The sequence below is a fragment of the Hibiscus syriacus genome, unplaced genomic scaffold (assembly GCF_006381635.1).
Source record: "Hibiscus syriacus cultivar Baekdansim isolate YM2019G1 unplaced genomic scaffold, ASM638163v2 tig00112657_pilon, whole genome shotgun sequence".
NCBI lineage: Eukaryota > Viridiplantae > Streptophyta > Magnoliopsida > Malvales > Malvaceae > Hibiscus > Hibiscus syriacus.
In genome coordinates this window covers 229344-246393 of record NW_024063377.1, presented here as the reverse complement: position 1 = coordinate 246393, position 17050 = coordinate 229344, and the positions used below count along the sequence as shown (strand labels likewise).

The 17050-nt window shown below is 31.4% G+C and overlaps 1 protein-coding gene and 1 long non-coding RNA gene across 2 annotated transcripts; one reads left to right on the top strand and one right to left on the bottom strand.

Annotated features, from left to right (window-relative positions):
- The first annotated feature begins 12725 nt into the window (after positions 1-12725).
- On the top strand, positions 12726-13391 carry LOC120182452. Its single transcript, XR_005521836.1, has 2 exons — positions 12726-12941; positions 13303-13391. It is a non-coding gene; the product is annotated as an uncharacterized LOC120182452 (long non-coding RNA).
- A 1269-nt stretch (positions 13392-14660) lies between these two features.
- LOC120182462 lies at positions 14661-16383 on the bottom strand. The gene has a single exon (XM_039187437.1). It carries the CDS (start codon positions 16381-16383, stop codon positions 14674-14676), a length of 1710 nt encoding a protein of 569 aa, XP_039043368.1. The 3' UTR covers positions 14661-14673.
- Positions 16384-17050: the final 667 nt, after the last annotated feature.

The window sequence follows — 17050 nt, the reverse complement described above, 5'->3', positions numbered from 1 at the left end:
ATGGTGTGGGCCAGTCTCGTGTTGCTTTTACTTTCTCATCATTTACATGGATTCCCTGTGCACGAACTATAAAGCATTTGGAGTTGTTCAAGTCATGTTTCGTCATTAAGATGACGTTACGACTAAGGCTTTCATGGATGTATCCTTTTTGTAACAAATCTAACTCTTTGGTTTCTTCGAGATTGTATGTTTGACGAGGTATGATGGAACCTTGAATTAGATTAGTTTGGTGTTATTTTCCTTTTTCCAGTGGTAATCCTTCAGGTGGATCACCTAACACTTCTCGAAAATCCTGTAACAAAGATGAAAACACACTAGGCAAATCCTTGTTAATGTTAGAAATCGAAACAATTGATTCTCTAAAGCGAACAAGGATGAAAGGCTGTTTGTAAAGAAGGTTATCTCTCAATTCTTTTGTGCTCACACGTAGATTTTGAGTCACTCTTTTCTTCTCACAATTAGGTTCACTCACCTCCCATGGGCCATTATGCTTTTGGCTTTTGTAACTAGTGACCTCTTTTTCTTTTGCCTCTTTCTCAACTTTTTCTTTTTTTGATTTCCCTACCTCCTCACAAATTTGATCTTTAGGGGCTGGAAGTGTGTCATTCTTTGCTGGTCGTTCTTTCTCATTGTCAGGTTTGTCATCTCTTGGATTTTTCAGAGAAGATGGAGCAGAAGATGAGGAAGGATTTGAATGATTACCTTGGTAAGAGGATGAAGTACCTTGGTAATGTTCTCGAAATCTCCTCTGGATTTGTGCTTCGATTGTCATTGCTTTCTTTAGTGTATCTTCAAGGTTTTCGTACCCATGGAGGTCAAAAAGATCAGTGATGTTTGAGTTCAAGCCGACGACAAATCTTGACACGGTGACCTCTTCTTTTTCGGTTATGTTAGCCCTATTGAGTAAGGACTGCATCTCCTTGTAGTAGTCTTCAACTGAACTTCTACCTTGTCGAAGTCGGTGTAGTCGTAGTTTAACTTCTCATGTATAATGTGTCGGTAGAAATCGCTTCCTCATGGTTTGTTTGAGGTCGGTCCAAGAAGTGATTGTTGGAATTTGGAAGTTCTGGATCTTTTTCCTTGTTTGCATCCACCAAGTTCGAGCATATCCTTCGAATTGCATGGTGATGAGGGGAACTTGTTTAGCTTGGGGGTAGTCATGGTATGCGAAGATGAGATCAACTTTTTCTTCCCAATCAATGTACCTTTCCGGATCATTGTCTCCTTTGAAACAAGGGATCATGAACTTTGGTTTTGCAAAGAGTTCGGGTGCTTGGAAACGTGGTTGTTCTCGCCTGGGTACCAAAAGTTCAATATTGTTTGGTCTTGGATTCTGGTTTGGTAGATCCAGTTGTGGTTCTTGTCATTCTCTCACAGTATTGGTAAGTTCATCAAATCTTTCAACTTGAGTTGTGAGTCGTGCAAGTGCGGCTAAGATAAACGTAAGTGTATTGTTGTTATTGTCGCCCATCCTGAAATCATAACACTCGAAGAAAAAAATTTAAAAGTAAAATAAAAATAAAATAAAGAAAATTCAACAAAGCAAGAAACCTCACAAGTCACTCTAAGAAAGTAACACAACGAGAGGCAAGTAAGCCAATCTTGTACTCTTTAAAACTCACTTTACCAAGTAGTCTTTCACAGTTCGTATCGGAGTTTGATTACTAGCAAAGGCGATAAGAAAAACCTAAAAGCTCTAAGAGGCCAAACAAAGGTTAGACTCCAAGAGAACAAGAATGCAAAGAAGGAAGAAGTATGCAAACTCTTTAGTCCTACTAACACAAGGAAGATAATGTGTTAGATAATGCAAAAGAACAATAACAAGGGAAAACAAAAGAACCTAAAGCACTAAGAGCCAAAGAAAAAGGGACTAAACCAGAAAACCTAGAAAACGCTGGATCAACTTGAGCAACGTTTTTGAGGAGGTTACCGGTGTCCAAAAATTCTGGAAAAATTCTTGAATGACTTTCGATGCGTCAAGAAACCACCTGTAAAATTTCAGAACCAAATACCTTCAGTAGCATCCAGTAGACTCTGTTGAACGGTGAGTCCTCAAACAATCTGTTTTTCTTGATCTCTTTTTTCGAAGTTGTTATTGATCTCAAAAATTTCTGATTTTTTGTGTTAATGATCTCCAATATATGAAGTTTCAATCTGGAAATTTTCAGCACAAAATTATTCCTGTATAATTTTCAAGAAATTCGACAATATTCTAGACCGAATCTGCCGATAAAACTTGAATGATGTATTTGAAGGCTCTAATGAACTCTGATTGAAGTGAATTTTGGACTGGAGATTACATTTAAGATGAGTATCATATCTGCAGAAAATCAGTCCTAAATACCTTCGTTTGCAATTGTTTTGAAATTTTGGCTTTTTTGTTTTTTTTTTTTGTTTTTTTCCTCTTTTTTTATTTTTTTTTAAAAAATAGCAAACTAACAAGAAGGATTTGAATCTAAATTAAAATTAAATAGAAATAACCTGAAACGGTGAATCTTCTCTGAACTAGCTCTGTTGGGGTACCTTGACGGTTTTGTGTGCAAGAACAAGCAAGATTGCTTGCTTCTTTCCAGAAGTCGACCCAAATCTGATACCAATTAATAGGGAAGCGGTGGCGGATTGATGAACGTTGCTCTTGTTGAATAATCAAACCTAGAAAGCTCTAGACTCGATGAAGAACAAAGGTGATGAATATGGGAAGGTGGCGGCAGTCGCTAGGATTGTTTAGGGTTTCTTTTATGTGCTGGAATCAAGACAACACGATTAGAATAAAATAAACAAAAGATAAATAAATGAAAGATGAAATAAGATAATAAAGAAATCAAAAGATCTCCCTTATGAAGGTGAACGGTAAAGATGATTGATGGTGCGGATGGATTTGTGGAAAAATAGATGGATAAGTGTCCTATCGAGCCCTCCTAGTCGCAATGAAAAGGCAAACACGATAAATGGTTCTAACCAACCCTCCTAGTCGCGATGAAAAGACAAATTGGAGTGTGGAGATTAATCTCTCTCACAAGAACTTGAAAGAACTCCAGGAGAAGAAGCTTCGAAGGCACAAGGCAATCAGCACTTGCAAAAACGAACTCTCGTTGTATTATTAATCAAAGAAATCTGATTTACAAAGTAGAATGAAGCCTCCTTTATATAGGGGCTGAGTTCTAAAGGTCCTAAATAACTAATGAATAAAATAATAATAAACTAAACATGTCTTAACTCTAATTCCTAATAAAATAATAATAACTAAAGATAATATTTTAACCCAACCTTAATTTCTAATAAAATAATAAATCTAATCCTAAAAGATAATGCATCATCATATATTAAGTTATATTACAAATAATCAATAAAAATATTGAAAATTCGTAATATTTACAAAATCCCGTATTAATCCCGTATAGGATTTTCTGCATGCACCATCTTCAGTAAAATGGCCATATATTGAGTTCCCGATATCGGATTGATACGATTCAAGAACCGTTGGAAAGATAAGAGACAGACGGTTGTATCTCCAGAAGATATGTTGACCAAATAAGATCAGGATCCCATTCAAAAAGTCGTCTCAAGTCTGCTACTATTCTGATCTTCTTTTCCAAAGCTTGGACGAGTGGATCATTTGGAAGAGTTATTACTTCTTCCTTTGATGTGAGCCTTGTGATGCATGTATCACCTGTATATCTACATATTATTTCATATCATCTCCCAATGTATGATGAATGAGAATGCATGGTACGTGAGTCACATACGAGTGTACTATATCCAATTTAATTGCCTTGTGAACAATTTGCACTTTTAGTGCCATATAACTCATTTGCATTATAGGTGCCATATAAATGTACAAGTATTGTAGAATACTAAATCACTGTACCTATAATCAGGAATACATTGCACTAACATCACATACGTGCAGGCACCAATTTCATATGCGTTCCATAAGATGTATCTTGTCACTATGATGTACACGAATGTACCAATATATGATCGATCATTAAACACTCCACCTCATGGCATGCCAATTGTACTAATAACTCTTAATGCACATACAATGGGCTTTATTTTTATATCCATGCATCATTCACATTTCAAGGTATCCATAGATACGAATATATAATAATATCATAAGATTATGCATTGGGCAATTCATACTTGAAAATCATTCAATATCACTTAGTAAAATCATTTAAAATATAGTAAATACAATTATAAAATACTTTTTTTTAATCATTTGAGGTTGACTCATTGCAAGTCTTCCTCGTATCATACTATAATAATATAAATAACAATGCACTCACCTGATAATGTCTTACTAGTAACCTTACTATCAATATTCCTTTATTTTTGTACTTTTTCTTTTGTTTTTTATTTGGTTTGAACTTTCTTTTTGTCATGATCTACACAAGCATTGTAATACCCCTAAAATTTATCTAGTGAACAAAATAAAAATTTTGAAAGTTTAGTGGCCAAAGTATACACTTGGGAAAAGTTTAGGGACCAAAGTGTAATTTTTAAAAGTTATGTAATCTGGTATTATAAGTGGATATCTTACACCCAAGAATAATGTTTCTATATGTATTAGATTTTTCGTATGGATTTTGAATTAAAAGCTATGAAGTGATAAAGTTCAATTTTTTTTTGGATAATCGAATCGGATTTTTGATATATTTTGATGGATGATAATGAAGATTAATAATTTCATTTCCATTACTTAAATTTTAATGATTTAATATGGTTCATTGGATTTAAGTTGATTTTTCCATGTTAAATATGAATCGTTGGATTTAAGTGACTAGATAATAATTTTTCAAAAATTATAAGGAAAAATTGGAAGATTAGAAATTGTTTGTTCATGTTTGACTATGATAATGTAAGGGATGATGAAAGCATAGTAATTTAGTAATTATCATGAAATTCAAGGGTAAATTGATAAAGAGGTTTAAAATTTAAAGGTAAATTGGTAATTTGGCATTAAATGATATTTTAATTCATTTATTTAATAAGGAATGATGAAGAATTTTCAAGAGATTTGTTCATCTTCATCCTCCCATTGTTGTGAGCTACATACAAGATTGTGATCAAAATTGAGATCAAAGAAAGCTTGAAAATGCTAAGTAAATTTACTAGTGAGGCATTTCCAGGTGAGTGCATTTTACTTATACTATGATAAGTATGTTATGTGGAAGTCTTGTGATGAGTCAACCTCGAATGATTTAAAAAGAAATTGATTTCAAATCGTTTTATTATATATTTTATGTTATTTTTATAAATGATTTCTTTGAACAATTTCGGGTATGAACTGCCCAATGCATTTTTTATTTATGATATTTTGATATGTTCGTATCTAAGAATACTTTGATATTTGAATGATATGCAACTTTGATGAAGAAGCCTATTGTATATGCATTGATATATATATATATATATATATATTATGATACTTTATGTTGTTATTATTTAAAAAGATTATGATAAGTGAATGATATTTGATATTTGATTGTGACGACGTTTGAAGAGATTATGATAAGTGAAAGACAAATGATTTAATGAAAATGCCCATTGTAAATGCATTGAGAGTCATAGGTATAATTTGCATGCCATAGAGTTGGATCATTTAGCACGTGTCTAACGGCACTTATGTGACGGTGGTGCTACTAACAATTGCGTTATACTTAGAACGTATCTAACGTCTGTGTGACGGTGGTGCTATTATATAAAACTTAGCACGTGTCTGACGTTACTTATGTGACGGTGGTGCTAAAGTACCAGGAATATATTTTATGACACATATATGAAAATGGTGCTTGCACGTATGTCATGATGGTGCGATGTATTCCTTATTATTGGCATATTGATACTATATTCTATAGTACATGTACATTATATGTATATGCTTGTCTAACTAGCATACCTTGCATTTTTAGTGGTTTACATTGGGCTATGAAATAAAATGTGAATAGTATATGCTATGAAATGAAAGTGAATGATATAGTCTATGAAATGAATAAAGTGAAAGGCACATGATTGATCTGAAATGGAAATGTACTAGTTGATTGATTTAATTGAAAATGAGTTATATGGCATTAAAAGTGCAAATTGTTTACAAGGTAGTTAAATTGTATATGATCCATTTGCATGTAATTTCCGTACTATGTATTCTCAATTATCATACAATGGAGTGTTATATGAAATGATATGTGAACATACAGGTTGATTGATATGATCGAATAAAGAGCTTTTATTGAGAACTTGGTTCGACATTGAATATCTTATATTTGGTTTGATGAATTACAAGTCAATTTTATTTAATTTTTTCATATTTTATATATGTGTTATGTTTTGCTATACATATGTTTTAATTTTATTATTATTAGAATTATAATGCCCCCACTAAGTTTATACTTAATGTGTGATGATTTTCACACGTAGAAAATGAATAGCTAGCGTTCGGAGTACGGAGTTAGGCTCATCTCAACTTTTGAAGATTAGATCCGCTCCAGAATCAGTATGGAATCTTTTTTAATGTTGATAGTACTAGTTGGCATGTATACTATATGGTTATGATATTTTAAATAGATATGTTTGAATCTGGTTTAAACAGATGATACTTATTATTATTGTTTATGAATAATGGGTTGTTGATTAGTATTTTAGTGAAAATGATTTTTAATGCTATCAAAATGAAATATTTTATGATCTTTGATAATAATTGAGTGATTTTAGAAAGAAACAAAAATTTATTGATTTTAGAATAAGGATTGTATTGAAAGAATTATGTGACATTCTGGACTCGTATGAGGTAACGTATACGGGAAATGGGTGTTACAAGCATCATATATACATCACATCCATTTCAAAGCATGTGTTAGTATTCTTCTAACATAGGCACATTCTAGTAACAAAATTCATAAAAAATTCTTACGATACTTATTTGATACTAAATCCATTTCATAACATCAATGCTAACCACAACACTTAACATATAACTTCAACTCTCTAAATATTCATATAAACTAATAACTCACATAATAATTTCAATTTCCACAATCTAACCAATTAAATGAATTATTTTTAGAATTTATCTTAATATTTCCAATTTATTCAAAATGGTCCATTTAACTTCAATTTCAAGCTTTCAACAACGCATTCAGGCATTCTTATAATACACTTAAACATTGTACATCAACTTCTAATCAATTTCCACTTCAAACCTATTTTTCCTACAATTGTTGTTTTGGTCCCTAAACTTATACAAACTTACAAATTGGTCCAAATAACATTCTAAAGCTTGCATAATCATTCATTCATCATTTTTAACCTTAGGGAAATTTTTACATATTTTTCCCTAATTTCTTCTCTTGGCCGAATATGAAGGGTCACACTATGCATGATTTTCAACTTGATTCAAACAAGAATTCAACTTCTAAACATCATTTCCAACCATCAAATTCACATCAATTCAATTCAAACAACCAAATTCCACCATAAACCCTAACTTGGCCGAATTTAACCTAAGCATTTTCAAGTGGTTTCAATCACCATACAAGAATGGAAATAATTCAACAAAATTGACTACATCATATTCAAGCGTCAAATTGTCAAAACCTAACCTCCCTTCATCCATCCAATTCAAGAACTTAAGGTTTTAAGCATAAAAACATGAACTAAAAGTATCAAATGATAGAAAATTTCATGGAGATCAATTTTGAATTTCATGCTTTCATCCAAAATCCTAATAAATTGGCTTGAAAATCATAAGGGAAATTATTTTCTTACCTTTAGGAAGCTCACGGCAGAGGAGGAGATGATGAAGAGAATTCTTGAAATTTCATTACAAAATATCTAAGCTTATTTGTCATCTTTTAATAATAAAATAAATTAAAATTTCATTTAATGCTAAATGACTATTCTGCACTTGAAATCTAAAGCTCCATAACTTAACACATGTCAATTTTTCATCAAATGGTCAAAATTAAACCAATAAGTTAGTAGTTACCAACTTTGCCCTTAGAAATTTTTAAAATTACAATCTTACCATTTTTCATCCAATAGTCCAAATTTAACATGGAAAATCAACTTATATCCAATGGCCCATATTAAATCCTTCCAAATTAAGACATAGAAATGACATTATTAACCTTGTCTTATCATCCTTCAAAATATCTAAAATATTTGATTTGATTTGATTATTCAGATTTTCCCTAAACTTTATTACTTTATAGTTTTTAATACAAAATATGTACGAAAAATCTGAAACCCATGAAAACATCATTCTTGGGATAAACTATTCATTTACAGGACCAGATTACATAACTTCTTAAAATTACATTTTGGTCTCTAAGCTTGATCTAAATTTATACTTTGGCCACTAAACTTTCAAAATTTTCATTTTGGTCACTTATCGAAAATTCCACGACCCCCACTAATCTTAAGGATATTCCACCTCTGCTTACGTCCATTCTTGGTGATGAGTCTGATAACTCTAGTTCTTCTTGTGCAATATGTTAATGTAAGGTATCCGAAGTTAGTGATAAATTTCATTACTTTTTGTATCATTCTATTGCCTTTTGAGTACTTTACGACTACAACACGAAATATGTTACCAAAAATCTTCATTTTTTTAAAACATCTCAATTTTATTTTTTATTTTCTTAGATATATGGGTAGAACTGAACAAAATTCAAATCGACTTGAAAAATCGATTTTTTCGACTTGGTTCAACTTGAATTGACTTCAAGTTATAATTTCATAAACTTGACTTAAATCGGAAAAAATTTAAGTTCAAATCAAGTTGTAAAATACAACTCGAATAACTCCAAATTTTTAGTAACTAGTGGATTGATTTTCAAGTTTGAGTTGAGTCCCTTGACTCTGTATGATATATGTATATCACATATGAAAAAAATATGAAGAAATATATAGGTATTGTGTATGGTTATAAAAAAACTATTGAAATTGAAATCAAATAATATTATAAATATTTACAATTAAATTTAAATAGAAACACGGAAATTGGACTCAACTCGACTCGAAAAAATTCAAATCAAATTCAAATTATAAAATAAGACTCGTTAATTTGAATAACGCAAAATTGTTTTACTCAACTCGAACGAACGCTCACGTATATATATATATATATGGGTATTGGAGGTGGAAAAAGGGATGAGGTATCACTCATATTAACGTTTGGGAAAAACAGTTTTGTCACACATTTGTGGATATGCTACATTCATGCCTAATCAGTGTAGATTGGGAGGAAAGAACCTGAAGAGATCTTTTCTTTTTTGAATTACCTGAAGAGATCTTTGGTCTTTCATGTAAGGGTATTAATTGTTTAGTTTTAATCAAATTAATCGATGGAATTAAAATTTAGTTTCGTTGAGTAGTCGGTTAATTTGATATTAATTCAATTAACAATTAAAAAAATTTAAAATTTAGTTATCGATTAATTCAGATCAAAATCTGTTAATAAAAAATATTTGATATTTAATATTTTATATATATTACATATATATTTTAAGTTCAAACCCTTTAAATTAAAATCAAAGTTTTTAATCACAGTAGACCTATTAAACTTACAATACTCAATCGAATTTTAATCTAAATGAAAAAAAATACCTTTAATAAATTCATATTAATTTAACTAAAATAATTACAAAAGATTTTGTTAATTTAGTTAATCGATCAAATTAATCCAACTTTGTTCAATCCAGTTAAAATTTTAAAAAATTTTGGTTCAATTAAAAATTAATGTAAAAAATTAATTAATGAATATTAGATAATTTGGTTCGATCGATTAATCGAACCAACTTATTGAAAACCGGAATAAAAATAACGTTTGTTTCACTCTTCAATCCCTTGCCTTGCATGTTTAGATCTTTCATTAATTGATTTTAATATTTTGATTTAATTATATTTTAAGTCCACGTTAATTCTAAAAAAGAATAGACAAATCCCTCTAAAAAATTTAATATCTTCATTTGTTTTTAAATTAATAAATGATATCCAATCTATTGATAAATTAATTTAGATTGGATACTGCAGAGGTGAGGGCGACCCTCCCAACCCAGTTTACTCCATTTGCAAACGTCAAAGTTCGAACTCTTGACATTGCTTAAAGAATCTAGTGTCTCATCACACTAGACCAACTGATTGTTGGTAAAAATAATATCTTCATTTTGAAAGTAAATAAAATAGAATATATGTAATGTTACTTATGCAAATATTAGAATAATTTACTTAATATTACTTATATCAATATTATTATTAAAATATTATTTCTATAATTTTATAAATAAAAATATTAAGACTAGTATATTCTATTAAAATAAATATATTATAAATTATATTAAATATCTATTAAAATAAAAATACTATATTATATTTTTAAAATTATTAATAAATATATTTTAAGGATTTTTATTAAAATATTATTAGACTATTCTATTAATATTAAATACATAAATAATACTATTCACTATTAATAATTCAATAATATTGTTTTTAAGAAATTAATAAATAATATAACTTTTATTAATAATTTATTATATATTATTAAAATAAGAATATAATAGTATCATATATATTATTATAATATAATTGAGTATATTATTATATTATATTATTAATAAATATTAATAAATATTAATAAAATATATTTCAAATATGTTAATAATTAATATTTTTATTAAAATGATACTAAAATATCATATTAATATTAAATACATAAAATAATATTATTTTGCGTATTTATGCTTTGAAGTGAAAAGTTTGAAAAATAACTTACGGTAAATCAAACTGTAAGTCATTTTTCAGAAAATGTAAAGGAAATTCTGTTGACCAAAAAAATGTTTTACATTGATCAATATGTTTTCCTCCAACCAAACACTGGAAAATGAGGAAAGCGTTTTCTGGAAAAAAAATTATGTGGAACAAATGGACTCTTAATACATTAAGTTTTTTTGTCATTGAACTTTACTCTCTCTCATATTTTGGTCACTCCAATGTTAAATAGTTAACGATATTAAAAATGACGGTATTTTAAAAAGCCAAAATTTTTACCCAAACAACGTTGTTTTGCATCTATGTAACAATCCATTTTAACGTCGTTAATTATTTAATGGCTGAGTGACAAAAAAACCTAATATATTAAGTTCAGTGAAGAAATTGAAAAGATTTAAAGTACAATTAGTGAAATATGAGAGATGGTAAAATTTAATTGTCAAATTTGTAATTTACCCTAATAAAAATAATTTTTAAAATTTTAAATTATACATTCAAACCCTAAATTCTCAATTTACAAACTCTAAATCCCAAATTACAATCCCACCCCACCGGCTCAACGGCGAATGGTGGGAGACATCGTCGCCTTCCTTTTTAACTCATGTCTCTGTCGTTTTTCTACAAACCCAACCTACCTTTTGTATTTCTCTAGTCTCTAGCTCGTGATACATTGTATTATTGATAACTTCCTTGTTTATGGAAAACGGCCACCATTTTTTATCTTAAAGGCAAACCCTATCACCCAACAATATTGAATAAAAAGGGGGAAATATCTATCTTTTACGGGGAATTAAGGCAGTACATCACCATCGTTAGTGGACTAATTCCTTTCACCTACTGCAGCATCTCAATTGAATAAGTGGACTAATTGTTTTGATGATTTTAACTGTACATTTATGAAAGTTCAGGTGAGGTCACCGATAAACTACCATCTATCGGTGGGAGGGTGAGGCTGTTAAGGATGAGGGTGAGATAGTTTATAATTTGAAGTTTAGGGGTTGAGGTATAATTTGGGGATTTAGGGTTTGAGAGTATAATTTATAATTTTTAAATTTTATTTATTTTATTAGAATCTTATATGGTATTAAAATATTAATAAAATATAACATGTCAAATAAAAATAAAAATAAAATAATAGAGTGACTAAAAAATCAATGTATAAAATTCAGTTATTAAATTAAAAAAATTAAAGTACAGCGAATAAAATAGAAGACAGAGTAAAGTTCAATTATTAAATTTGTAATGTATCACATTTGTAATGGACATTTATTATTTATTTGGAAATTGATTATTTTTTAAATTTTTGTGATTTTTAATTGTATTTTTGTGAGTTTATTACTTTTATTTTTAATAACCCCTTATTCTTCGAAATTTAAAAAAATATATATACTTTTTTATATTTTTGAAACTTTTACTAACAAAAAAAAAGTTGCATAGATCCTTTTTGTTTGCTCAATTTCAAAATATATAAGAGTTAGACTTTTTTTCAGAGGAATCAATTTGCTCACATAAATAATATTAAAATTAGTTTAAAGTTTTAGAGGACTAAAATATCCCTTTATACAACAAAGACACCAAAATGAACTTTTGTTATGAATATAAGAGTAAACTATAACAATGGTCATTAATGTTTGAGTAAGATTTTGTTTTCTCTATTGAAGTTTCAAAAGTAACAAATTAGTCATTAATGTTATCGATTTATAATATAATGGTCACTCCATCGTCATCCCATTAAATTGATGACGTGACAATGTTAACAAAAATGTTAATATTTATTTTTACTTCTAAATTACTGCTAAAACATAAAATAGGTCCTTAAACGATTATTTTATATCTAATTTACCCCAATAACTTTCTATTTTCTTTTTTTTCCCAAACACTCCACCACCTCCACTATATAACTAGGCATCGTTGAATCTTGCTGAATATGCATCCGCTACGTAAAGAGTTTGAGCTAAAAATACCTCACATTCTCCACTGGTGTTGCCGAGCCATACCTTCTGCAGACTTCAAAGCACAGCATTCTGCCTTGGAGAAAAAGGAAGCTGAGTTTCAGGTCTCCCAAAGCGAAAGAGGAGCAACTGTTAAAGAAAGCCTATGGTGAGGAAGGTGGAGATGACATTGATTTTGATTGCCATCAGCTTAGTTCTGATGAATCACTCGGGGTAAGAATAATTTCTTCATTTAACCTGTCTGATCATCGAAACATTTTTTATTGTTATCCTGACTGTTGTCAAGTTATCACATGATTTTCTTACGAATTCATACATCTCAAAGATGCAATAATCTCTGTATCAAACTGAGGATGGGATATCATCCATTAACATAACAGCTTAAAATCTTTATAATCTATTCTAGTTTGGATGGTTCCGTTTCTTCTTTGACTTGAACTTTTTGAAGGCCTTAGATGGGTTATATGTTAAGAAATAATGTAGTGTTATCAACACCAATTATTTGCTTCTGAACAACTTTTACCAGAGTAATGTGCACTAGGATCTAAATATAAGTTCATTTTGTTTTTTACAGTGACACAAAACCGATGAAGATTCTTCTGCAAATCGTTCTTCAATTTCTGAATTTGGGGACGACAATTTCTCCATTGGCAGCTTGGAACACAAAGAAGTGGTCAGCAGTGATGGACGCTTGAAGCTTCAATCCCATGTATTTTTTGCTTCTATTGATCAGCCGAGTGAGCGAGCAGCTGGCGAAAGTGACTGTACAACCCTTGTTGCTGTTATTGCTGATTGGTTTCAGAAAAACCATGATTTGATGCCCATTAAATCCCAATTTGATAGTTTGATCAGAGAAGGTTCGTTGGAATGGAGAAACCTAGGTGATAATGAAATCTACATAGAGCAGTCCCCTGACAAGCACTTAGATCTTGATTTGTGCCAAGAAAATCCTTTATCAGGTTTTTCCATCCGGAAGGAATGGACGAAGGAAGATGGTTTGAAAATAGTGGAGGTGGTGGGTTGTTTGGAAAAAATGAAAATTAGAAAGTTTTTGTGTAAATTAGATATAAAATAATTGTTCAATGACCTATTTAATGTTTGAGCAGTAGTTTGAGGGTAAAACTAAATATTAACCCTTTTATTAACGGCGACACATCATTAATTTGACGGGACGACAGTGGAGTGATCATTTTGTTATAAATCGATAATGTTAGTGACCAATTTCTTACTTTTGAAACTTCAATGGGGAAAACAAAAATTTACTCAAACATTAGCGACCATTGGTGTAATTTACCCTAAATATAAAGACTTCTTGTAGAGTTTAACCTAGAAAATGACATATTTCCTTATTCATCTATAGCAATTAGCAAATTTGAAATGGAATTTTCCCCTTTTAATTCATACAAGCTCCTTTATTCCTCTATTTTTGTTTCACGTCTATGTGACAACAACTAACCACAATTGCCTAAACGGAACAAAAGCAACATATCATAGATCAAGGTTTACTGTTCTTAATAAAAACACTTCGAGTGACCTTAGTGATTAAATGGAGTGTTATTATTCCTTGAAGTCTTAGGTTCGAACAAATGCATCTGCAAAGTGTGTGTACATTATTAATTGTTAAGAAAGATTATGAACGGAACCCAAACTATTAAAAAACAATTTAAAAGGGTAATCTAAATCTCAACTTCCATCACAAGACCATAAATAATATGATCAAAAGCAGTTCACAAAGCAAAGCTTAACCTTGTCTAAAACCTCAAAATGATGCAATGTCATGCAACATTGATAATCAATATCGTGCATGAACAAAATTCAAGGAATGCCACTTTAAGACAATTCTAACAGGTAAGACAGTTTATTAAAGGCAAGAAGACAACAGCTAAAAGTACACGTGGATATACCCTGATATCACGATGAATTCTCAGACCGCATATGCAGGGGTTTAACTGGCTGCGGTATTGCAAGTGTTGATGCCGTCTTTGCAGTCGTTGGTCAATTCATTAAAAGTCTCAATCTGCTTCTTCCCTCTCAAGAAAACTTCTGTATCAACGGAGACCCTCATGTAACCATCGAATTCAACTGGCACTCCTTTGTTAAGCTTTGTTGTTTCTGAATACCACTCGCTGTGCTCATCCCAAAGATCCTTATATTCGTCAAGGAAGTGAGTCGAATATTTGTCTTTCAATGGATCAAAGGAGGATGTATCGGGTTCATTTGTTGCAATATAAACATTCCTCCCATCTTCAATTTTATTCTGCAAGGTTGAGCTAAGGGCATCAGGTGAGGTATCTTGTGCAAGATTAGGCCACAGGTCCCTGTTCCTGGCCTTCTCCCCTCTCACAATGTGGACAGAGTCGTAATCCCAGTTCAACCTTGATGCAATTGCCGACACTATATCCATCAACCTCCTCGATTTCCATACCAGATGCCATGGCCGTTGAATAACAGTTTCAGTCTCTCCTTCACAAACCCTGTACCAGTAATTATCGGGCTCCACGGATCCAAACTTTCTCATAATCAAAGAATCCTTCACCTCGGAAAGCTTCATTGGCGTCACCCTAAAATCCTCAACAAGATGAAGACTCAAGCCATCCTTTTTATGCCATTTACTCCAATCTTGCCAAAACTGCACGTGATCCAACACAGATGCTGCCTCTTTCAGATGCTCAAAATCGAAGTAAAAACGAAAATCCTTCCCTTCCTCATCCTGATTCGATGATGTATAAATCGAAGATAAACAAAGTGTCAAATCCATAACCAGAGTTCTATTCAAATATTGTGCTTCACCTAATGCACACAAGAAACTCCACAGATAATGGTTCATGCTCTTGCACCTATCACCACCACCCACATAAATCAAATACTTTCCACGACTAAATGCATTTTCGGACTCGACCACTGGAAGTGAATCATTCACTGTTTCCCCAACAACAGGCAAAGACACAACACCTTGCTCCTGTCTACTAGATGTCTTCTCGAATCCGGGCTTTTGATTCTTATTCTTCCTCTTCCTTGCATTCACACCTGAATGATAATCCCCGATGCTCACCACACTAAGTGTACAATTCTCAGATCTATTAATCACGAACCGCCTATAATCTTTATAAAAGGCAGCTGTCTTCCCTTCCTTAGGCCTAAACCGCCATGCCATATCACAAGTATTCTCCTCAGGCCCCGGAGCCGGCTTCCCGAACCGATAGAAGTGTATATCCTTAAAACTCTCAATTGCCTCTTTCATCATCAAATGGAACACTTCGGGGTCCCTACAATCAAGCGGTCCTTTCGAATCACCCTCGCATCCCGATGAACTAGTTTCATCGGTGCGTGCCTCCTTGATTTCTACTACATCAGTCACATTGATAAAAGTGGCAAATGCAGTCTGGTTGGCGGCCATAAAGTCCTCGCCGGTTCTAACTACGGTGTTATCCGATTGAAACGTGGCATTCGATGTGGAAGTAAGGAAAGTTGTGATCTTTGTAGAAGGATGGAAAAGTGGATCCTCTGGCTCATAAGTAGCAGCTATAATGGTGAAAACTAGGACGGCGATTACAAATATAGTGAAGCACAGATTGCCAATCATATGTAAAGCATTTTGTCCTAGATTCTCTGGCCTAAAGCTTCCAGTTCTAGATAACCCAGAACGACCCAACATCGTGCTAAACAATGAACTAAATCTACTTATTAAGAACAAAACCAAAGAACCCAGAAACAAGATCAAGGCTTTACAGATCGGGGTTCATAGATCTTGAAACTCAAAAAGCGGGAAGCAATTTAAGAACTTGACTTACCTTTCTGAAGATGAAACCACAAGCAAAGCTGCAAAAGAGAAAATTGCAGTCATAAAATTGGAAACCAATTTTCCTCTCTCAATCTCATGAAGTGAATGTGGCAACTGGCATAGAGTATGAGCTGGGGCTTAGTAAGATTTGCTCGGGTCAAATGAGTTTTATATTGGATAAATTTCTTATTTAGTCATTTATCTATTACATAATTTCTGTTTTGATCATTCAACCATCATAGTTTTCAAAATGATATCTAACATTACGTTTTAATTTTGTTTTGATCATGATGATGTTGACGTGAAATTTTTTATTATTTTTCCAATATTATGTGGAATTACATTATGGTGACATTTCATCATCATAATTAATTTTTTAATTGTGGCTAATTAAAATGTGACGTTAAGTATAATATTAAAAAAAACATAATAGTTGAATGATCAAATAAATAAATAAATAAATAATAGATGGGTGGCCAAATAGATAGTTTACCTTTTTATATTTCAGTAAACTGCGAGTGAATGTTGGGATCGCATTCTG